The sequence below is a fragment of the Pelodiscus sinensis genome, chromosome 7 (assembly GCF_049634645.1).
Source record: "Pelodiscus sinensis isolate JC-2024 chromosome 7, ASM4963464v1, whole genome shotgun sequence".
In the NCBI taxonomy this organism is placed as follows: Eukaryota; Metazoa; Chordata; order Testudines; family Trionychidae; genus Pelodiscus; species Pelodiscus sinensis.
Window position 1 is genome coordinate 21,467,781 of NC_134717.1, and position 24,885 is coordinate 21,492,665.

The 24,885-nt window shown below is 37.8% G+C and overlaps 1 protein-coding gene across 1 annotated transcript in view; it reads right to left on the bottom strand.

Annotated features, from left to right (window-relative positions):
• Positions 1-24,885, bottom strand: part of LRP1B (LDL receptor related protein 1B) — a 1,349,043-nt gene that overhangs the window by 1,075,090 nt on the left and 249,068 nt on the right. Inside the window, exon 4 of the mRNA XM_075933312.1 lies at positions 6,784-6,906. Coding sequence (XP_075789427.1) covers positions 6,784-6,906 — 123 coding nt within the window. The remainder of the gene's footprint in view (positions 1-6,783; positions 6,907-24,885) is intronic.

The window sequence follows — 24,885 nt, forward strand, 5'->3', positions numbered from 1 at the left end:
TACAACCACTCCCCAGTGTGAGAGAGCTCAATTTAGCAAGCAATTAATCCACAAAATTGTTAAATTGTTTCTGAAATTCTGGCATTGGCCACCATTCTCCAGAGGCCCCATTTTGCCTTACACTGTAGTTAGATGATTTCCAGAATCTAAGTAAGAGAATCAGTGTTGAAAACACTATTTAAATTATGATTACCTCCAATCTACCCCATCCCCCGTCACAAAATCTGCTCTAAAAAAAACCCTATGTACAAAAAAATCGCCAAGGACCAAAAAGAATGACAAGCTGCTGTTCCCCTTGGCCATATTTTGCTGCATGTTTTACTCTGACAATCAATAGGTTTCTGGGGCTACACATAAGTGATGAGCTACAGAAACTAGAGTTGCACAAACATGGACTGTGTTGTGGAAGAGAGGCTAAAGTTGTGGAAAGGGGATGATGATCTCTTATAGCTCCTATCTTCTCCAGTGAGATGTAGCAAAATGTCACATTCATATTTAGAAATCACATTGAGGTCACTGCATGAAGGGTACTCTGGATAAAATCCCTACAGGATTATCAGCAAAAATCTAGTATTTACATTTGTGGGATTTAAAGTAAAACATAAATCTACTGGTATTCCCACAGAGAAGAGACAAATTGTACCCAGAGAGCATTTCACATAATGATCTCAAAATGTTTCACAACATAAATAAATGTAGCTTTTGCTTCCTCTGTTAGGAAGCCATCTGATTTAAGTAAGGCTGAAATGGGGCAGAGATTCTCTGATGTATAGCTGTAAGTTGTGATTTCTGATTAATAAGCCAACCTGCTGAGACCCTATGACCTCTTAATACATATTTAAGCAATACAGTGTACTAATGTCTCTTAGATGAACATTTTAAACACTCATTTAAATAGCCACATATATAACTAATAATGCCAAATGATGTTCTGACTTTTGCCTAAATCATATGCAGACTTTTTTAAGAAAATTGGCCTTTAAATCTTCACCTATTTTAACTGAAACAAGAAGCGACTGAAACATAGGAGACAGAAAAATATAACTTTTCCAGTGTATGCACACATTTATCTTTCAAATTTGATACTTTCCTATGATTAAAGATAATATGTGTTGTATTATCACATATAACTGTAGAGTAGTGGATCTTACCCAGAATACCCTTCATGCAGTGACCTCAATGTGATTTATAAACATGAGTAAGTGACATTTTGCTACGTCTCACTGGAGAAGGTAGGATCTATAAGAGATCATCCCCTTTCCACAACTTTAGCGACTCTTCCACAACACAGGCCAGGTTTATGCAACTCCAGTTTCTGTAGCTCATCACTTAGGACTAGCCCCTGCAACTTGCAACAGGTAGTTATGGCATTTAGATATCTATTTCTCTCAATAAAGTATCACTTAAGTTGTGCTCAGGATCTGGAATTTGTAAAAAGAACAAACCAAAGTCACTTGTTATATCTAATAAATTAAGAAAAAATATTATAAAATAGGTTTTAGAAAGAAAGAGGTGTAAAAATAAAACTGGGGGGAAAGACTCTAGAACTTTTTGGGGGTTTTTTGTTTATTTTTTATTTTTGTTCAGATAAGCTTATTTTGGAATCCATGTGATTTCCATATCAGAGCAAATTAAAGTTGCTTACCTGACCACTACATACTTATAATTTTCTTTCCATCACAAATGAATTATATTTGTATAAACTGTAAATATTTTATTCTAAAACATATACTGTAGCACACTGTAAAACAAATGATGACAGCAGATGTCTGAATCCCTTCAGTATTTATAGATGATGTAGCAGTTTCAGACAAGTTAGCAAAGAAAGAGAGACCTTTGCTGATGTGCCACTTAGACAGAAAACCAATGCATCACTTAAGTTTTCCAGCAAGAGCTATTTCACTAATGCAAAAAAGCATGCCTATGTCTTTAGGAAAGAATGAAATGCAAAGTTGCCTCTAATATTAGCAAACAAACATCATCCACCTCTGCTCCTGGAGGTCAGGAATGAAGCATATTGTCTTTTTGAGCTTCAGCCTTCCCTCACCCTCACTAGAGGGTGTATGGGGGTGGGAGGCTCAGGGCTAGGGCAGCTGCCTGGTGAGTCTCTCTTTTCTCTATAGTTTTATGAGAGGCAATCTCATTCCAGAAATATCCCATTTTCTAGGCACAGCCAAACCCTTATCTTGCTTTGAGATATAATACGAGGAAGGCTGCATACTGAATTCAGTGATCCAAACTCTTACAGTTTAGGAGGAGTTGTTGAATAAATGGACAGAAAAGACAGATGTACCGAGAAACTTTCTCTAATACATAGTAGATGTGCAAGGTAGAAAAGACCATATAATTTCTCTGTTTTAAGCCTACTTCTGCTTTGTGTTATCCTGGGATAAATGAACTTGTTCTCTCAAAATTTTATACGACTTACATAGTGAATTGAAAATTGGCAGAGTTTTTGCACGTTGTCCAAAAACAAGTATAGGTACTGTGCTGTGTTTTTAGTTCCCTAAAATATTCATGAAGAACAAACAATGCTTGGAGCCTGATCTACTTTTGACAGGCAACAAAGTCTGCAGCCCCATGCTCAGAGAGTTCTGTGTATGATTGCACCACACCTTCACACACCACATTTTAGAAGGTCCCCACTCTTATAGCCAGAGTCCCTGTGCTAAAACTACTGCAGGGCTGCCTGAAAAATTCTGTGAGGGAGGAAAGGGTTTTATTTTCAAACATGCTGCCTGCAGCTTCACAGAGAAATCAGGTTCTATTTCACTTCTGTCCTCTCCACCCCTTCCTCCCTTCCCCCCCCTCCCCCCCCACCTCCCGGAACAGTGCTCTCTGGCAAAGAGGAGTCTAACAGTGAGGAAAGAGAGATGCATAACACGGAAATAAATCCTGAAGTTGCTAACACAAAGAATCTCTAAATAATAAAGACATTTGTCATTTGGATGTCAATGTTTTATATCTTTGATATGAACACTAAGAAAAAAATAATACTCTGAAATAGGATTCAAAATCTAATTCTCTGGATTACTCCTAGAAAGCCATTGGTTGGCACATTTCTTATGTGTATGAGGACAGAGATTTAAGTATTGAACAGGACAAGCTGGATATAAATCTATGGCTGGAAATGATAACACTGTAAAGACGGTTGACATTTCTTGATATTAGTGAATTTTCTACCTCAAATCAAGCAGCAACTGATCAGAGAGGCAAATATATACAGTTATCAGAGCCTAATATCAGTGACAAATGCATTACAACAGGATACATGGATGCTCAGTGTTGCTGGGGTTTGTACTCTTGCTACATACTTAAAACAGGTGACAGCACAGATTTTCTTATCATTAGATATTATTACTCAAGGCCATTTGTAGAGCTGGACAAATGTGGTAGAAAACCTTTAATCGTACTTTTCTGATTCTTTTAAATGCATTTTCTTTATCCGTGTTTACTTTTTCCAAATAGTCAAGCAAATGAGATTATAGACAAGAATGCGTATGGAAGCAATGAATTTTAGGCAAACAGTGAGAAAATGCTGTGAACATTTACACCAGAATCCTGATGCTAAGTCCATCTATTAGTAAAAGAGAAACATGCAATGAACTGAGTTCCCAGATGAGGTAGATTAATATCAATCCATTGCTTTCAACAGCCCCCAAATAATTAACTTATTTGGATAATACTTACAAAGAAAGACTTTATGAAAAATACAATTATCTCATGGACAGTTCACTAACATAGAAGTAGCAAAATTTCTTCAATAAATCATTCATTAAGAATTACTGAACTAGCTTTTGTTTTATACTCTAAAAGCAACAACTCCTCTGGGAACAAAAATAATGATTGCTAAAATAATGCAACAGGGTAAAAGTGGATTTGCTAAGAAATCACTTTTGCTTTTTTGCCATTATTTGTGAGTACATTTAGTACTAGTGAAAGTGACTAAATTGATGGCTTGATGATGAAAGCCCCATGTACAGAGACTGGCAACAGCTTAGGGCAGTGGTGGACAACCTGCGGCCCATTGGGGTTCTACATGTATGCTGCAAATCATTTTGTTTACACAGGCTTGCCAGATTCTGCTGGTTTCCATCCACATAGATTTCCGCCTTCCCCCCATCCGTATTACTAAAGTGACACACATAAAACAAGGAGTTGTGAAGTGAGATGTGTGCTGATTACACACAACATTGACTGTGAGAGCTGTGCCCTCCCTCTGCATTCAATCTAAGGGCCATGATGGTTCAATTGGCGCACGCCAGAAATTGTAGGTGCACAAGCGAAGTTAGCTAAACGAGCCATCCCAGGAGACTCTCTTGGTTACAAGAATCTTGAGGTCCCCTGAGATGAAGAAGGACACTAACTAGCCTACTTTGCCTATTGCTGGTTTAGGCACTGGCAGGACAAATCTGTCACATTCCTTTGCTATTGTTATTGAGGGTCTTCCTTCTTTGACCTCCCCCTTGTCAGTGTCAACTAGTTACATCAGTGGTGTTGCCAGTTTCCAACCCCTCTTGTAAATTAAAAACCTCCCACTAATTATAATATCTGGGGAAAACACATGCCCTAATCCAACTCCAAATGATGTCAATAGGTGCTGGTTTAAGAAGTAAATGAGGAAATACATAGTTTGTGTTCCCCATTCCCATTTAATCCTAGATCCTCCATTGAATTTGCCTACAAGGGGACTACTTGGAATCCTTTTTAGTGGTATCTTGGAGGTTCTACCAATTCCTCTTGCATAAGTCACTAAATCTCTGCCCAATGGAACAGCTGCAACCAGGCAGAAGTACATGTGATATGATGCATTCCAAGTGAAAGATTCTGTATCCCTATCACCAGACCCTCGAGTTTTCCGATGGTTCATATATATTTGGTATGTAGATTTATTATGTCTTAAACACCGCAATATAAGTTCAATTTAGAAAAGTGAACTGCGATGTTATATGCTTAGATAAGATATTTTATGGGAAATTCTGGGTGTGTACTCTAGGTTAACCAACCAAAATATTTCATTTTAAGCACTGATATTTGCATTGAGAATTTGGAGATGGCTTACTCAGCTTTCTGAAAGATGTTTCTCTTTATGTGCATCAGCTATGCAGAAAATCACGATCATATACAGAGTAGGTTCAGGCAAAGTATCAGGAAAAATCCTGTTTCACACTTCAAGATGCTAATGAAACAGAAGAGGTTTAATCCTCAGCCAATGTAAATTGGTGCAGCTCCATTGACTTCAATAAAGCTATGCCGATTTATATCAGCTGAGGATTGGGCCCAAGAGAAGGTATGGTATGTGGTTATTACCAGCTGAGTGATTTTCTCCTGATGCCAATTACTGTCAGGAAACAGAAGTAGGTAGGGATTTATGCACATTTATATGCAGCAGAATGAGTTTGGCATGGACAGCATGAAGGAGCAAGACACTCCATTTCAAAATGCCAAACTATGCTCAAAAGACAAACGAGGACCCATTAATGCTAATACCATGATTTGGAAACAAATCTGTAGGGAAGATGTCCTCAGCAGGTGAATAAAATAGAGATAAGGAGGCAACACTATGAAGCATAATATGTTTGGTGCCTGTCACCCAGACTGAATTCTTCCTGCCAAGGCATGAGGTCTTTTTACTGGAAAATTCTAAGGAATTATTTTGTGTATGTCATTTTTGTAGCCCATTTCACAATGATATTCTTTATGTTTAAAATACAGCCACAGAATCCAGCATAGTTTTAAATGAAAAAAGGCATTGAGAAGTGAGTATGTCACAACTAATTATGAAAGAACTATTTCATACTTATACTCAGCTTTTTCTCTTGAGGATTCTGAGTGCTTTACAAGCCATTACACAATGAACCCTCACAACAACCTCAGAAGGTAACTATAATACCTATTTTACAGATGAGTAAACTATGACACGGGAAGGTTAAATTGCCTATCCAGTGTCAGAAATCAAACCAGTATGTGTAGATTCCTGTCCATTATTTTTAAAAAACTAGGATTATAGTCCCTAATTTGATCTGATACGTGGTACTTTCTGTACTTTTATCAGGTAAAGCAAATCTCTAGCCTTTTATATTCCACTGAGAAGAACACTGCATTTTGTCCATATCCTCTGTTACATGTGCTGATTATCATGGGGACAGAGACCAGGAAGTTCCCTCATTTTCCTCGTAATATAGGAAACAAGGGAACATTAAGATTTAATATCACCTCATCCACAACTCTGAGACGCCTGCAAGGGTTCTGTTCTGCTCTCCAGCAGCTCTCAGTTACAGAGAAAAGAAGATTATTTTATTAATATTAAGCATGTTTCATTAAATCTTCCACTGATTTTTTTTAATACTTGGCTTTTTTTTTTCTTATTTCACTTTTCAATGTTTTGCATTCTCTGTCTTCCTTTCCCTCCTTTGAGGTCTCAGTGCTATGCTCTGACATTTTGCTGCACTAATAATTTCTTTTCCTGTTTTGAAGTAGCATTATTTTCCTTCCTTTGTCTGCCATTGCTTCTGCCTGCCACAGCTATTCTACAAAATCAGTAAGAGAATATGGAACATATGCTCTGCAGATAGAGTTCATTATAAAATGACACACGAGCAAAACACCTTTGAGTTTTTTCATCTCACACCCGCATATTGAGTGTAACCTATTATCCATGGTACAAAGATTCACTTGGGATGGGTTTTTTAAACCAAAATCTACTCTTATAACCATACATTACGGCTATATGTGTTACACTTCAAAGGAAAATAAGGATAGCATGAAGTACTTTTTACTCACAGGTATCTGAAGATTCATCTGAATCATCTGGACAGTCGGGTTCTCCATCACATAGCCAGTTTTGAGATACGCAAGTCACATTATCATCACAAAGAAACTCTCCTAAGTCACACAGCTCTTCTTCTGAAAATGAAAATGTTATTACATGGAATGATTAACAGATGAGAGTAAATAAAAAGGCAAAATGGCATGAACATGAAATAGGAAATTACAGCAAATGACTTCACCACAATTAGAGGGTATGTCTAGACTACACGCCTCTGTCGCCAGAGGCATGTAAATAGACTACCTGACATAGTCAATGAAGTGGAGATTAAATATCCCCAGCTTCATTAAAATAAAAATGGCTGCCGCATTGTGCCGGCTCAGCTGATCATCGGCACAGCACGTGAGTCAAGACGCAGTTTGGTCGATGAGGGAAGCCTTTGTTGACCGCTCCCTTATGCCTTGTAAAATGAGGTTTATAGGAGCAGTCAACACAGACTTCCCTTGTCGACCGATCTGCTTCTTGACTTGTGTACTGTGCCTATGATCATCTGAGCTGGCACAGCGTGGTGACCATTTTTATTTAATGAAGCCTGGGATATTTAAATCTCCGCTTCATTGACTATGTCGGGTAGTCTAATTTACATGCCTCTGTCAGCAGAGGCATGTAGTCTAGACATACCCAGAGTGTGTGGGAATGAGGCAAGAGAATGCTGCAAATAGGTGGATGGTGGGCAGCTTTGCAGCACTGACTCATCACCTCAGGAATGTAAGATCTGAAAGATACAAGTCCTGGGTGGGGGAAACCTCTTTGTTCCATGCACCAACTAAAGCCAGGACCCATATGGGAGATGAATATAAGGCTGGATTAGGACCTGATAGGGGCGTCATGCTAGTCTCTCCTTTTTAAGGGGGGCTGGGAAGGAATTTTTGCCACACCATGCGATTGGTTTTGGTGGAATGAGGTTTCACTTCCACATAGCAAGTGTCAGGGGCATCTTTTTGGATAAGAAGAAAAGGCGGTAGACCATATATTGGAACTATTTTGTAAGGCTGGGCAGCTGCTCAGTGTAGGTATTCCATAGGAAAGGCATCCAGAGACCAGATAAATGGCCTGGTAAAGAACTTCCCCCCTTAAAGAGAAGTACAAGATAAAGGAACAGAATGGGAGAGAGGGTTTAGACATTCCTCTGATTGATACAGCAGGGAGCCAACCTCCCCCTCCCCCATTCTCATCGACCACCTTAACTTTCCTATGAACACGGTGGATGACAAAGTCCCAGGTATCTAGATAATAAAATTTATGACCTGACTAAAATCCATATCAAGTATCTCCTGTCCTTTCAGTGTACACAGCAAATATACAAAGAGCATGACTATGAGATGAAAGTTGAATGAGATCTTTAACAACCAGATTAAGATCCCCTTACTTAAAATGAAGAGTACATCACTCTCTGGGAAGTCCTACTGAAGTAAATTCAGAGATAAGGTACATCCAGATAGTATTTCACACTTTTTGTTTATTTTTGGTTTGAAGCATAATGTTTTCAGATCACCTTGGTCATTATAAGGAATCTAACAAGCTTTATCTTTATTTATTACTATATTTATTAGAAATGTCTATTTGCATGAAAAGACACAATGATTACATAATTTTTTTAAAAATTCTGTCACCAAACAATTTTAACGAATTGTGTACCATTATCATTTTTCCCCCAGGAAAGATCTTCTGTAAAAACCAAAGGCCCTATTCTCATAGTTTTAACTGATTTGTTTAATACATCATTTACTCAGATAACAAATTTAAAACACATCTCCTGTTAAAAGGAGATAATGATAATGAAAGAAGTGTTATCAATATTAATACTCCAGATTTCTGTAGTGTTTTAAAAACATTAAGGAGTCACTATTTTAAAAAAGCCCCTTACTTGTTTGTAAGCATAATTGATAGACTTTAACCACTTAATATTTTTTTTCAAACCAGACAGTAATTTTGCTGATTGTGGCTGTAAAATTACAAGCAGGGTGTAAAACACAGACCATAAGGGACCAACATTGTACATGTTGCACACCAAAAACACTTGCTGCCTTCATTCAACAAATCCTACCTTACTGAAGTTTCAGGTTGAAGTAATGCAGGAGTAGGCTATCATTAATTAAACCGACAAGCCCTCTGTGCAGTAAATACTATTCATTTTACTGATGTGTAAATTGCAGCAGTGCCCTTTCTCAAGGTCACACTACAGATTATTGGACAGAGCCTGCCTGATTCTTCCAACAGTTACACCGCTGAAGACCAGAAGTAACTGTCAAATGGTATTGCAATAGCAAGTGAAGTCAATGGTACTGCAATAGCATAAAACTGGTATAACTGAGAGGATATTTAAGGCTCCTGCTACCTTATTCTATTGCTAGATCAGTCCATCAGGTCAATTCACAGTGAAAGCTACTAGATGATGCTATGATTTCTAATTGTTATAATATTTCATTGTTTTTATCAACAGTTGTAATAAATGTCTGAAACTGACTGGCTCTCACATAAGATCTGTTTTGCTACAGCATGCGATTAAAAGATTGTAATATGTTAAATGCCCATTTTTAGTTATATCTGTTAATGGTAAAATAGGCTGATGAAGACAAAATCCAATGTACTTCATAGCAGTATAATTGTCATCCTAGACAATAGTTATATATAGCATTGTCTAATCAGGGCAAGCTGTGCCCCTAGTGTGCTTGCTAAAGCAGTCTCAGGGCTTTAAAGAAAATTCTTACTGTTGCACAGTTTTAGGGACAGTTATATATTATCCCTCCAGGAAATGGCAGCTTGTTACAAGTAGCCTATTTATTTTGTACCTAGATATGCCATTTTCAAGGTCAGCGTCTGAAGCTATTGATGATTACACATTTAAATAAGTGAATTTCCAGCTATTATGTAAATAGACATATTACATTATTTAAAATTATCTGCTGTGCTGTTCTTTGCTCTTTAAAAGGCTGAGCATTTTTGTAAGATTTTCATTTATCATATTTAGTAAAACAGCCTACAGTGCTGAGCTGTTCAATCTAATCTTGTTTAAAGATATCTTCTATTTGTAAAAAAAAAATCTTATAATTAAAAATGTAGACATGAGATTGTGAAGGCAATTTTCCTGAAATACTTTGGCGAAAGAGTCAAAGCTCTTAGTATATGCACCACTTACAGGTTATTTTTTTTCTTAAGGAGAGTTGTATACAGAAATCCATGTGTGTCAACACATATCAACTTACCAATACTTTCAATGGTAATGAACTTCTAAAACTCAACATCTTAACTTAGCACAAGAGGATTTATGTGAAACTTTCCATACTTTAGCTTGAAAGTATAACCTCACGAAGTGTCACATCTGTTCTACTTACAAGCAGTAGTTTAAAAATAATTTGTAATTATAGTAAAAAAAGTATCAACCCAAAGCAGTAAACTAACATGCCAGCTTATCTATAGAATTTAAATAACAGCTCAAGAGTGAATTTTTCATTTCTACAGAGGTAGTCTGATAATGTACGGTATGTACTGGTTTTGATATATGTCATATCACAGCTGTACAAGGAATATTAAATTATGTTTCAGTGGGATTCTCAATATTTTATTCAAGTTATATCAATGTAAATTTTTACAGTACTTGGAAATTTCAGGAATTGAGATATTAATGTTCATTCCTTAAAAACGTGCTAGCTAAGACTCATAAGAGATATTGAAATATTGTAAATAATATATTGGATATTAATTTCTTATTGGCTGTCAGAACTGATAGGAAAATGGAGCTATGGTTGTCTAAAAGTACAACAAAGCTGTGATTTGTGGGAACACATATCCAGATAAGTACCTACACACATAAGCAGTCTCAATGGGATTCAAAGGCTGTGTCTACACTGCACCCCTTTTTCGGAAAAGGGATGCAGATGAGACGAGTCGGAATTGCAAATGAAGAAGGGGATTTAAATATCCCCCGCTTCATTTGTATAAACATGGCTGCCGCTTTTTTCCGGCTCGGGGCTTTGCCGGAAAAAAGCGCCAGTCTAGACGGGGATCTTTCGGAAAATAAAGCCTTTTCTGAAAGGTCCCTTATTCCTGATTTTAAGAGGAATAAGGGACCTTTCGAAAAAGGCTTTATTTTCCGAAAGATCCCTGTCTAGACTGGCGCTTTTTTCCGGCACAGCCCCGAGCCGGAAAAAAGCGGCAGCCATGTTTATACAAATGAAGCGGGGGATATTTAAATCCTCCGCTTCATTTGCAATTCCGACTTGTCTCATCTGAATCCCTTTTCCGGAAAAGGGGTGCAGTGTAGACACAGCCAAAGTGTTTACCAGAGCAAACTGTAAATGTATTGTCTTTCCTCTGTAAATCCTGAATGGTAATAATTTGGGTGGAGAGAAAAACCTACACTTACTCTCATTTACTGATTGAAATGTAATCCTCTAAGCCTAATTATATACTGCAGCCAGCAATGACACTGTTAAGGCTGGAGGAAATTACATTTTAAATCAATTAACAATTCCAGCACAATATTTAAGATTGGAATCACTGTGAACAAACCCAGATTGAGGACCACTGAAGTCAGTGGTAGTTTTTCAAGGCTGGGCTTTGGGCATTTTTGTTTGTTTTACTACAATAGATTCATATTAGAGCTGATTTAGCACTATCCATAGCTGCTAGCACTGACATTGGAGACAAGTTAGCAGTTAGTTAGCAGGACATGGGCTTCTGAAAAAGGAATACAGCCCAATTCCTCCACAGTCCTTAGACATTGCACTTCTGAGAAAATGATAACACAGCAGACAGCCTGTACTATCATTAATTTAAAGACCTTTCTCCTCTGCTACATTCCATTATGGTTTATACCTTATCTTTCTTAATAAAATACCTTTTTCCTCCATGATGTCAACTGCCAGTCAAAAGACATCAGAACACTTCTAACGCCAGGAGTAATGAATGAAAACGCATGACAGAAGTTTCTGAATAGCACCATAAATGCTCAAGTAAATGGCACCAGTGGTTAGGAAATATATGAAGAGACGAGCGTCTCATCATTTTCAAGGGTAACGAGAGTGACACAAAAAATCTGTTCTGTGCATGAAGAAAATTTAGGATGAAGAGAGAATGGTTCACTATCTTCCTAGAAACACAGATATTAATTTTTCTTAATGAATTTCATGGACTACAGAATTTGTATGTCTTGAATGTCTATTGAACATGTAGCCTTGTTGAATCTGGAAATGGAATAGATGCCTTCAATAAAACCTCCTTACCAAAACCAACAACCACCAAAAATTACACTGAACAGGTTGGATCATTTCTCATTTCATGGAATCAGGTACAGCATACAGAAACTATATGTCTGTAAATATTTCAGATCATATCTGACATGGTTCTTTTAAGAGAAAAGAATATTTGTCCTTGATCATTTCAGATCTGATGAACTCCAAAGTGGTTTTTTTATTCAATGGTGTAGAAAGTTACAAATATCACCCTTTTGCTATCTTACCCTTTTTAATATCAGGAAAACTGATGAAAAGTAGGATTTTTGTCCTAATTTGCTAAAATGCATGGCGGGGGGGGGGGGGGGGGAGTTCATTGATTGGAACACAGCAATTTAATTGGATGCTTATTATACTAACCCATTATTATTGGCATTTTATTTATGCTTTTTCCAATTTCATTTTCTTTTGAATTTCTCTTACAAATGTATATTTTCTTTTGGGCTGTCATTTTTGAAGATCCTTTGAAACCAATCAGTTTGATTACTTATAAATATTGGACTAATGTTTAATTAAAAATAAAAAACCTGACCACCGAAGAAATGCTTTCTTTAGAACTCAAAAAAAGGTTCCATTCACTGACACTTTTTCCCTTTTTTTTTGTATGCTGCACAGCAAGATTCCCAGAGGAGAAAAAATTCACATATTTTTAACATACTGATACTTTGTGAGATACAGAGCAGATGGTTGGAAATCATCTCTCTATGGGTCAATGAAAGCTATGCATCCCTAAGGATAGTATTCCTATCCTGTGTTGTAAGCACCTGGCAGTGCCTCTTAGAATTCAAGTTTCACCAAAACAACTGACTTTGTGTTAAAATAAATACATTTCTAGAGCCAGAAATGTCTCACCTTATAATACAGGCTGATAGTTTACGAAGTTTATCTTCTAGAATCTTTGTATAGGAAATAATCAACTAAATTATTAATACCATGCAGTTAAGATTATTTTGGACTGCCAAAAATTCCACTAAGGATATATGTTTACCCTGATTTACAATTTCCAAAGGTTATCACATGCATATATTCACAGTCACAGAGAGCGGCCATTGCTAAATGAGTAGAAAAATACTTTGAATGCAGGGTGATGACCAATGTCTGCTTGCAAGAGGAAAACTGCAATTTTAATAAGACAGTTGCCCTTTGTAGACATTCATTTACATCCTAAATGATGAAACGGGATAAAGGTCCTTTTTTTCTGTGATCACATTGACTGTTAGATGTCATAGGTAATCTGGGTTATTCTTATTTGGGTAAATGCAAATAATGAAGAGAAGGTCAATAGGATTCTTTAATAGAACTAAAAAAAAGAAGGGAAATTTTATATAAATAAAGTGCTTCTCCAGAAGATATATATCATGAGACAGTAAATGAATCTCTGTAAATTTAATTAACACTCTGTCTTAGTAGGAGAACACACACACACACACACACACACACACACACACACACACACACACACACACAATGTATATTCCACCACCAATATAAAAGAAGCTTATATTAAGCAACCACCCATATATTGTCATTCTATGAAATAAATATATATGTGTGTGTGTGTGTGTGTGTGTGTGTGTGTGTGTGTGTGTGTGTGTGTGTGTGTGTGTGTCTCCAGAGTGATTATAAGTATAACCTTTTGCAGGGAGGGGCTTCCAAAATGCCCTTCTTTCACCACTTCCACTTCTGTTTCTTCTCAAGAGTCTGGGATGATGATGAAACTCTATTCATGTTGAAGACCCCTATCATACTTATTGAAATGCTTCTAACATCCTTCCAGGTACCCTCAAGCTGCCTGTGTGCTGTCTACAGAGTGCTCTCCATCTGCTCAGAGCACCTGGGAACCCAAAAATCAATCCTCCCATATGGCAACACTTTGCAAAGCAAACACTTAAATAGCTGGGTAGGTTTTTGGTTCATTATCACCGGGAATGTGCTTGTTAAGTTATTCATAGACCACCTAAAAATGACAAAAAACAAAACCCTCATGCACATTTAAAATGATTCCAAAGATAAATTCAAACCCTTTCAAAGTTTTTCACGTACAAGAGATGTACTTTTTTTTTCCTGAAGCAGGACACCAGATTGGGTGGACAATGCTCTGAGTGGCTCATATATCGTAAATTAGAGTATATAACCTGCACTCGTGTATAACCTGCACCTGTGCATAACCCGCGGTTTTTCTTGAATATGTAAAAAAAGTTTTAGATAACCCGCGGACGTGTAGAACCCGTGGGATATATACGCTACTTTAAGGTAATTGCACGTACCAAGATAAACTGCATCTTCTGTTAGGTAGCCAACCTGCTCCCAGCGGGGGGAACATAAAGCGCAGTGCAGACGAGCTCGGCGGCCTCCGGGAGGGGAGTTGCACTCACACCCGCAGCCAGGCACAACCCACACTCCTCCAGGTGGGGGGAACAGACAGTGCAGCACAGGCGAGTAAAAATAAACTTGTATACCTCACGGACATGTATACCTGGAGGGGAGCAGGGTTTGTAAAAACATGTATAACCCGTGAGTTATATACGCTAAAAGACAGTAATCCTGTTTATCTGGGTATGTTTACACAGCCTATAGGAGTAAGCATCCCAGCCCTTACTAATAGACTCAGGCTAGCAAGGACTCTGTTAGTGCTATAAAATAGCTATGTGAACAAAGTCTGGAAGTTGCAGCTTGGGCTGGAGTTCAGGCTCCAGAGCCTAGGGATGTGAAAGCACTGCAGAGCCCAGAGTCCAGCCAGAGCTGCAACTTCAAAATACTGCCTATATTTCTACAGCACTAGTGTGAGTTCTGTTAGCCTGATTCTGTTATCCAGAGTAGGGAGGCTCACTTCTGTGTACTGTGTGAACCTGGATCATTTGCTCAGGGTCAAACTGACTGCCAGATTCAGAATTGGGAAGTCCAGGTGGAACCTGTGGAGCTTTTCATCTCCCTCTGAAGTATGGAGCACAGATCACCTGCTAAGATCACTTACAGTCTTTGTAGGGCTCTTGCGCACTGTGGGGTCTCATGGTTTTTGGCCTGTTGCATACAACAACTTAGAAGACTGAAGAATTTCAGAAGACTGAAATGCTTTAATCTCGTTAAAATTATTGGTGTTAAATAATGGTCTGTGAGATACAGGAAATCAGAATAGACCTCTGGCTTTAACCTCTAAGAAAGTATGAAACTATGAAAAAATATGTTAAAACAAAAACAATATGCAGTGATTAGAAAGAGGACAAAATAGAATAGACCTTTATAAACAGACATTTTTGAAAATTATCAGATCATTTTGAAGAAAAATTAAAACATTTTACTCCATTCAAAATTTCAAAAAATACTTGGATTATGTGATTAAATAAAATCAACTTCATAATTTTGAAAAATAAAATCAACATTTTTCATGTTCTTTCTCCCTTCTTTAAAATAGACTAAATGTGAACATTTTGGGGTTGGCAATTTTCCCTCAAAATCCTAAAAAGTTTAGATCCAATCTAATATTTTCCATGGAATATTTTAATTTCAAAAGCTAGTTCTTATTGCTTTGTTGGGCAGAGGGACCAAGCAAGCAAATAAATCTTATCCTACAAACATATTGCATGCAACTCCCTTTGTGAACATGACTGGTGTTTGAAAAGGGATGATGAGGTCATATCAATTTCATAGAGCTGCTCCAAAGATATTCAAACTAGAGAAACACCAGAAGTTTGAAATGAGAATTCAGATCCGGAAAAAGAGCCAGCCAAAGAGCGATGTATGGTTAGCACAAAGATAATACATAAAAGTACTGTCAAGACCTGGTCTTAGATTCCTGACACAAGCAAAACTTCCAGGAAAATCAGCAAATGATTTGTCTGTATAAACAACCTGTTTTCATCTAAAACATCAGAAGAGAAAGACTGATGGAGGAAAAGAAGATGTGTGAATCACAAATTGAACATTTCACATTTTGATTAAAGTTTGTATTTGCCTGTTTTCTGTATCCCTTCTTTGGATGTGGAACTCCCATTGATGAGAACAGCAGTTCTATCAGGGCATGTCTACACAGCAGTGTTATTTCAGAATAACCTGATGCTATTCTGAAATAACATAGTCCGCGTCTACACTACAAGCAGTTATTTTGACAATGTCAAAATAATGTTGACCTGGAGGATTTCTTACTCTGACTCCTATAACCCTCTTTTTATGAGCGGTAAGGGAAGTTGGAGGAAGAGTACTCTCTCAGACTTCCTGCTGTGTAGATAGCACCAAAAGCCGAAATAAGCTATTTTGACTTAAGCTACGTAAATGATGTACCTCAAGTTGTGTAGCTTATTTTGGCATTAGCCTTGCTGTGTAGATGTACCCTCCCATTGCAGAGCTCTTATATGCCTATACACTACCACTTTTAAGTTCTTAATTAGTTTTGCTTTGATTTTAATTAACTTTTCTTAGTTACGTTTGTCTAACTAAGGAACCTTTTTCCTTTTAAAGATTGCATTCCATGTGGGATTTCCTTTGATCTTTTAGTTTAAAATATGGAAGAGTTTTCAGATAAATTTCTATCAGATTTACTTAAAACTCCATACTATGTTACAATGACAGTTTATGATATGAGTTGTCATGTACTAACACTTAGCATGACAGCTGAAAGCAAAGGGAGAGTGCATGTGTACTTTTTCTTATTTGACTGCCATGTTAGTGGCTGTACCGCTCACATTCGCACTTCATGAGTTAGAGTGACATTTATAAAGCACAACATTTTAGTGTAATAATTCAGCTGCCAGGAGCTTGAAATTTAAAGTCAGAGTTTAAGGCATGAAGGGACCACCAACTCATCTACTGAGAGCTCTCATGTATCACAGGCCACCAATGTAACCCAACACTTGCATACAAAAGTCAACAACCAAAATTGGATCAAAATAGGAGACTACTTCATCTCACAAACAGGGAAGAGGGGAGAAAAGTTGTAGCAAGGCCCCTGCACAGGCAGGGCATTGATTGAGATATACCAGACAATCTTAGAAAGTGAGCCTTACTCCGTGCTGCAGGAGAAGAACAAAACCCCCCAAAAGGCGACTGATAGGCTGACTGGAGGGGAAATCCTTTCTGATCCTCACATATGGAAAGCAATTAGGCACTGAGAATGTGGGCCAGAACAAACCAGCTAAGCTTGTGAGAGAATGTTTAATGCTACTTCAGAGCATTGGTCTACTCTACCTGATGTTCCATCTCCAGTTATGGCCATCTCTAACTCTTCTAAGGAAGGAGATAAAAAAAACCCAGAATACATTGGGGACTGGCTGACACTTTGAATATTTATACAAAAATTTGTTTTCTGTCAGTCTCTTTTAAAATAGTAAATATGTGTGTGCATTTAATAAGTAGTAAAATGCTATGCTAATTGTTTCTATCCTGCTTGCTTAAAGTGCTGTATCAGTTGTATCATCCAGAGTCCTTAATAGAAGAGGTTAAAACTTCAGTTACAGATCATCTCTTCCCTCGCTCCCCCCCATATGTCAACTGCCCAACTACGATGGAGCAAGAGGCCTGCTTGATTGCCAAGCACCATTCTCTCCTACTACCCTGCCCAGTCACCTCTCAAGTTCTAAGGAGGGCTTACATGGGATCAGAGTCTATAAAGGGAAAGGTACAATAGTATGGGGCTGGAAAGGAATGTGCATCATTTCTTATGTTTCTCCAACAGAAGGGGGGAAAATGGTTCTGTGGAGACCTGTAGGGATGGCACTGGTTGTAATAAACCAGGCCATGTAGGGTGAATAGTCTACCAGACACCAAAGTCTGTGAGTAGACACTTGAACAGATGGCAGTGGACTCACACAGCTTGCTCCTCCCCTTGTCTCTCCTCCCCTTATTGTCTCACGGAGGGGTTCTGGCTAGAGATTTTCTTGTGTGGTTTCTACCATACAACACAATAAGTTGGTCCCTAACTTAGTATATCCTGTGGCCTGAGAAGTCATCAAGTAAATGTTTGGATAGTGTCAAAAGACCAAAATATTCCTGAGCACTTTACCCACTCAGTTGAGAGCACACAATAAAAATCGCTGCAAAATATGAAATTACATGAGAGTGAAGTCCTCTAATGACACAAAAATACCACAGGATTGCAAATGTCCTCTCACAGCATAATAGAACTACTCTAGTGATGTAGAAATATTACATATATTCATATTATTTACTAATACATACTCCAAGTATTTTATTTAAAGGAAGATGTCAAAACCCTAGCAAGAATTTTGCAGACTGATCTGCTTGTATGACCTATGTGAGAAGTTCAGCTCCAAATTCTCTGGAGTAATGCTGTCCTCCATGCTAGCTTAACTAGAGTGGGGGAGATAAATGACAGAAAAAACCCAGTTCATTTCCCCCTTACAGATTAAGTATTTCAAGACACACAAAGGATTCAGGGGCAAGGCTTTATAAAAACACAGACCATAGGATCTGCAGGTATCCTAGTCCCAATACAATGAGGCATGGGTCAACCACATGGAGTGCTAGACCCTCCAATCTCTTTATATGTACTCTTTGATTCTGTGAATACGGTTGGTTTAGTAGCTGACTATCATTTACATTGTTTTGCATCTCCAAACTACCTCCCCTTTCAAAGTGGGGTAGGGACAGAAGTGACAGACAGGAAGTCACAGCATTTCTGAAATGCATTGATCTCCATGGGGTTTTCTGTCAGGAACTATGCAGGTAACCCAAGGAGCATGCCACCTATCACAGCTGTTTTCCTATTCAACTGGTTATGTACACTGACATACAGAAAACCCCCAAAATGTCATTATTTGTATGTAGGACTGACTCAGGGGAACAGGAAGCATGCCACATAGCCATTCCTTCATCTGGAATCTGTAGATTCATTCTGAATACATTCTTACATACTTGCTCTCATGTAAAAACACATACTAGAGAGAAAAAGAGATTCTTTATTTCCTTGGGTTCATGCTAAGATGCAACAGAAATGCCTGGGAAACAAATCCCCCCACCCCAGGCTGCCTCTAAACCAGTGACAAGGATGAGCAATAAGGCTAGAACTGGAAACAAGGCTACTGACATCTTAAAAGACTCCAGTCCCATCCACTGGCTTTTACATATGCAACTCTTGATGTTACTGAGTTTAAAACACTACATGTTCCTGCTCGATTGGCTCTTCCTCCCTTAAGACAAATAATTTACATTTAATAAACTATGTTTACTGCATAGTGGAAGCTGACTATACATACTAGACTATATTAAGTTACAATATAATTCACCAAGAAATAGGGCTCTTCTGAACAGATGTGGTATCTGCATGAGCTTCTGCATGCTGAGGTTTTTAACTATTATAAATAATTACAGAGGATAATTAATGAAGATAAAATTGGCACACATTTTATTATCCTTCTTTGTCAATGATTTGTCTAATTCAGAAGCTTTAATTGCCATAAAAATTATACACCTATTTCCTTTACATATTTCCAAAAGGATCTTTACAGAACTATATTTTTTCTAAACAAAGAAAAGCACTTACTAGAACACAATGACATTTGAAGATAGAAAAAAAAATTAAGGACACAGCAGCATGTTCTCTGCGTTAGTTCATTCTCAATTTAACTAAAAATAACAGAATGTGTATCTTTTAAAAATATATAATTTATATAACTGCAAAAGAGAGAAAATGGAATTCTATAATACTACATATATATTCAGTCATTGTTCCAGCTCTCTAAAATTATCCGATATAATGTATCTTATTACAAAGAAAAATAAAATGAAATTTTAAAAAGTTTGCGATTGTAGTAACTGTAAGTATTAATCAAATACCATATACTGGGAAAGACCATATTAAAGAGGCTGTAATTACCATACTGTGTTGTTTTGTTTTTTTTTAAACAAAATTACATGTGGGGTCGACTTCCAATCCTACAAGGGTTAACTGCCAACCCTGCTCCACTGCCAGAGATTATTATATAATCAACTCCTGACTATGCAGCTAAATCTAATCAATTGGAAATTCTTTTAGTAATTTACAGTTTCTTTCTAGGAATGATCTCATGATTTCATAATGATTCTCTAGAGGAAATTTCTTCTTATCCCCTTTCACCTCCAATTCAACTTAGAGTCATTAGCAGCTTCAAATGTCATCAGATATGTCTATCCAATTCTGACTTGTTCCTTAATGTTCCGGTAATTCACATTCTCTTATAACACAAAAAAGGTAAAATTGCATTTTCATCCATAATAGAATAGTAGTTATCTTTCTTAAGGGAGAGATATAAGGCCTTCAGGGTTGTGAAGTGCACGGATATATTAACTGCAGCCACTGGAATTGCTCAGACTACAAACCAAGGTCTCCCAGATTGTGGTGGAAAAACCTCTCATTTTCCCCGAGAAGCCTGCATCCTTGACAGACCTGTGAAATGAGTGAGTGCCACATGAGATTTGCAACACGTGGCACATCTGCTTTTCCTGGATAATGGCTTTGATCTGAGGAACTGGACTCAAATCACTTCAGTGTCACTATTTAGTTGCTGAAATCTCACGCTAGCTCAGAGAGACATTGACAAAATTGACCAAGGGCACAGAGTGAGTCAGTGTCAGGAAAAGAGTCCAGGAAATCTGATTCCTCAGCTCCTTGTAAAAACCTCTCTTTTAATCACATCTATTGGAGAAATAGTGAGTAGTTCTGATATATGCATAGCCAAACCTGAAAGAGTTGAACACTGTTTAAAGAAATTTCCTTTAGCATATTATTAATATTTAAATATTAATGCCATATATTATTTATTCTAAAATCTATAGGAAAGAGACATTCATACCTAGCTCCACCATGTTTTCATGGTCATGAATGATAAACCTGCACTCAGTATATTTATCTCAGAATGATTCCAGTTAAAATGACATCAAATAATGATGAACAGGTTTTCACAGCAGATGCAAGTGCCTTATTTTATAACTCTATTTTAATGACAAATATGAAGGGTTTGTTTTGTGCAACAGAAGAGAAGATTTGTATAATCATGAAACAATCAAATCTTATACACATAAACAAACACATATGTTTCTTATTGTAATACAAAACAAATCCATGCTTATCTATAGAGAAATATGATCAGGGGCATGCAGCGAGTGGCCATAGTATATCCTTTATACCTAACTTAGTGAGTAAGAAAGAACAGAGAATTAAAGGAAAGATGTATTTAAGCCATCACTCCTTCATAAATAGAATAGAACTCACCTAGTTACAGAGAGGAATCTCATTAAGAAATGTAGATGCAGCACTCCATTCAGATCAAATGTGATACTGCATAACAGGACTGCTATACTTTTGTTAACATTAAATGACAATACATTTTACTGAATGCAAGTTTTTTTTGTTAATGTTACAGCAGGGAAATTATATTATCTCAGTCACGTTAATGCACATTGGCTCCAAGACCCACTGAAGTAATGCATGTCGTTATTAGGTAGGCATAACAAACGGTTATAATTTAATTGCAAAAATTGTCTCCTGTGCTGAGGTCCACCCATGCAGACACAATTGCAATATAGAAGTTACACAGCCCATGATTCAATGTGTACAGGGAGATATTCCAGGATAAGCCCCAGGGCTGACAGAACAACATCTCAATTACTCTTACTTTTATTTCTTATTTTCCCCCCTTAAATTCCAGAATCTTTGTTTTCTTAAATACCAGTAGCAAAGTCAGAAGTGTACTGTTATGAAATAGTATGTGATTTGATTGCTCTGTAACAGCACTAGGAAACTACTGAAAGTGTCACCTTATGGAACATGTGGATCATTCTATATAAATATCAGATCCTGCTCTGATAGCCCAAAGTGTAATTTTGTTGTCCATATATCAATTGATTTATAGTACTTTCACATTTGACACTTATGGCTGACAATATATGTATGGAAACTGCTTCCTCAACAGGTGCACCACTCTCAGTGACAATGCCGGTTTCAATAGGTGAGCTTTTCTAACTTAACAATCAAAATTACAAGCAGAAAGATTTAAAGGGCTGTTTACTAAGGTCATCTTGGCACTCTCTGCACTTCACAAAAGTTTACAAGTATAAATAGGAATTATATGAGCTCTATGGGTACAGGCATGTGGGGTTAAGGAAGCCTGCTTACTTCCTGCTGGAAGTGAGGGAGGGAGGAAAGGACAGAGCCCTAGCTGTTTCCAGTGTGCTGGCAAGTGGACCAGAGCTGGTTCCATGGGGTAATAGTTGGTTTCAAATCACATCATCCCTAAAGCCAGGGGAAAGCAGGGTAAGAATGTATTTCTTGAAAAGAAAGTACTCCTTGGGCAGCCCTCACAATTCTGGTGTCTTTGGGACACAATTTAATCAACAGACATATAAGGAATATCAGACCAAAGCAACATAAGAACAGACATACTCAGGGTCCACCAATAGCTATTCTTGGCCCTAGGGCAGAAATTAGTGTGCCTGAAGCCCTCTCCCCTACCTGAAACATCCCCAAGTATCTCCCCCCACCCACACACACACCCATAGGAGCCCAGCTGGGATGAGCCCCAGGGCAGATGCACCATAGCCACAGCATCATCTCTTGATTGAAAGATCCTTTTGATACACCATATGCAGGTTTTGAAACCCAGTAACACTTCCCCAGAATCTCCATGGGGCCAAACAAAAGCATCTTTCAATCAAGAGACGCTTTTCAGCAGAGACAGACTGACAGTGAAGGAGGCTTCTGGGCCCTTTTAAATTGCTTGTCCCCTAGGCAATAGCCCATTTTACACACATCAGCCCTGGTCCCAGGTCTGAACATACTGAGGTCAACCAATTGCTCATCTAGCCCAATATCTTGTTTTCTGACTGTGGCCAATGCAGAATGAGCAGAACAGGAGAACTATCAAATGATTCATACACTCTCAGTTTCTGGGAGGCAGAAGTTCAGGGACACCCACAGCATGGGACTATGACTCCCACTATCTTGGCTAATATCCATAGATATTAATAGATAATAACCATATCTTCCTTGAATGTATCATATTCTTATTTCAACTCGGTTATACTTTTGGCCCTCACAGCATCCCCTGGTACCAAATTTTACAGGTTGGCTGTGTGAAGAATGTTCCTTGTTTTATTATTCCTACTGACAATTAATTTAATTGGGTGACCTGGTTCTTCTATTACGTGAAACAGTAATTAACACCACCTTATTCACCATCTCCACACCATTCTCTCTTCCAAACTGAACAAGTAGCAATCCCTATGCAAATATATCACGTTTAAGTTTAACGTTAATCTTAACAAAATATAAATAAAATTATGCTTAAATATCAATAACTGTACAATACTACATATACTAATTAAACAGATAAGTAATGCACATGCTCTGTCATTAAAAATAAAAAAATTACATCGATATGTTGGTGCCACTTAGCTGCTTGTGAGCAAAGCTATCATTTTTTTCTAAATTTTAAAATAACTGTAGATGAAGTAAAATATAAAATCAGTTATAAGGAAGTTCACATATGTAGTTTGTAATGTCAAACATGTCTGTGACAGCAGTATAAATGCAACTCTGATGCACCCAACACTACAGATGTGTTCTATATTGTGATAAGAAAGAAAGAAAGAAAGAAAGAAAGAAAGAAAGAAAGAAAGAAAGAAAGAAAGAAAGAAAGAAAGAAAGAAAGAAAGAAAGAAAGAAAGAAAGAAAGAAAGAAAGAAAGAAAGAAAGAAAGAAAGAAAGAAAGAAATCCCAGATACTGTAAAACTCCAATAGTCCGGCATCCAGTAGTCCGGCACTCCTGATAGTCCGGCATCAAAATGGCAAGAGCCTAGTGACTGAGCTTCGGCAAAAAAAGAGTCACAAGGTAACAGCGGCAGCAGCTGAACTGAGCGAAAAGGGTAAAAAAGGATTAAAAGAACTAAAACATTACAGTATACTGTATACAGTATGCACAATAAAAAGGGTTAAGAACACTTTATATACAGAATATACTGTATACAGTATATACATAACCAGTTTATAGTACCTCCTGATACTCCGGCATATCTGATAATCCGGCACCACCTAGGTCCCATAGGTTCCGGATTATCGGAAGTCTACTGTAATACTATTTTGGGATTCTAACCTGCAACCCTTATACAGATCATAGAATAATAGGACTGGAAGGGACCTCGAGAGGTCATCGAGTCCAGCCCCCCGCCCTCAAGGCAGGATCAAGCTCCGTCTACACCATCCCTGACAGATGTCTATCTAACCTGTTCTTAAATATCTCCAGAGAGGGAGATTCCACCACCTCCCTTGGCAATTTATTCCAATATTTGACCACCCTGACAGTTAGGAATTTTTTCCTAATGTCCAATCTAAACCTCCCCTGCTGCACTTTAAGCCCATTACTCCTTGTCCTGTCCTCAGAAACCAAGAGGAACAAATTTTCGCCTTCCTCCTTGTGACACCCTTTTAGATATTTGAAAACCGCTATCATGTCCCCCCTTAATCTTCTTTTTTCCAAACTAAACAAGCCCAGTTCATGAAGCCTGGCTTCATAGGTCATGTTCTCTAGACCTTTAATCATTCTTGTCGCTCTTCTCTGTACCCTTTCCAATTTCTCCACATCTTTCTTGAAATGTGGCGCCCAGAACTGGACACAGTACTCCAGCTGAGGCCTAACTAGTGCAGAGTAGAGCGGCAGAATGACTTCACGAGTTTTGCTTACAACACACCTGTTGATACAACCTAGAATCATATTTGCTTTTTTTGCAAGAGCATCACACTGTTGACTCATATTCAACTTGTCGTCCACTATGACCCCTAGATCCCTTTCCGCCATGCTCCTTCCTAGACAGTCGCTTCCCATCTTGTATGTATGG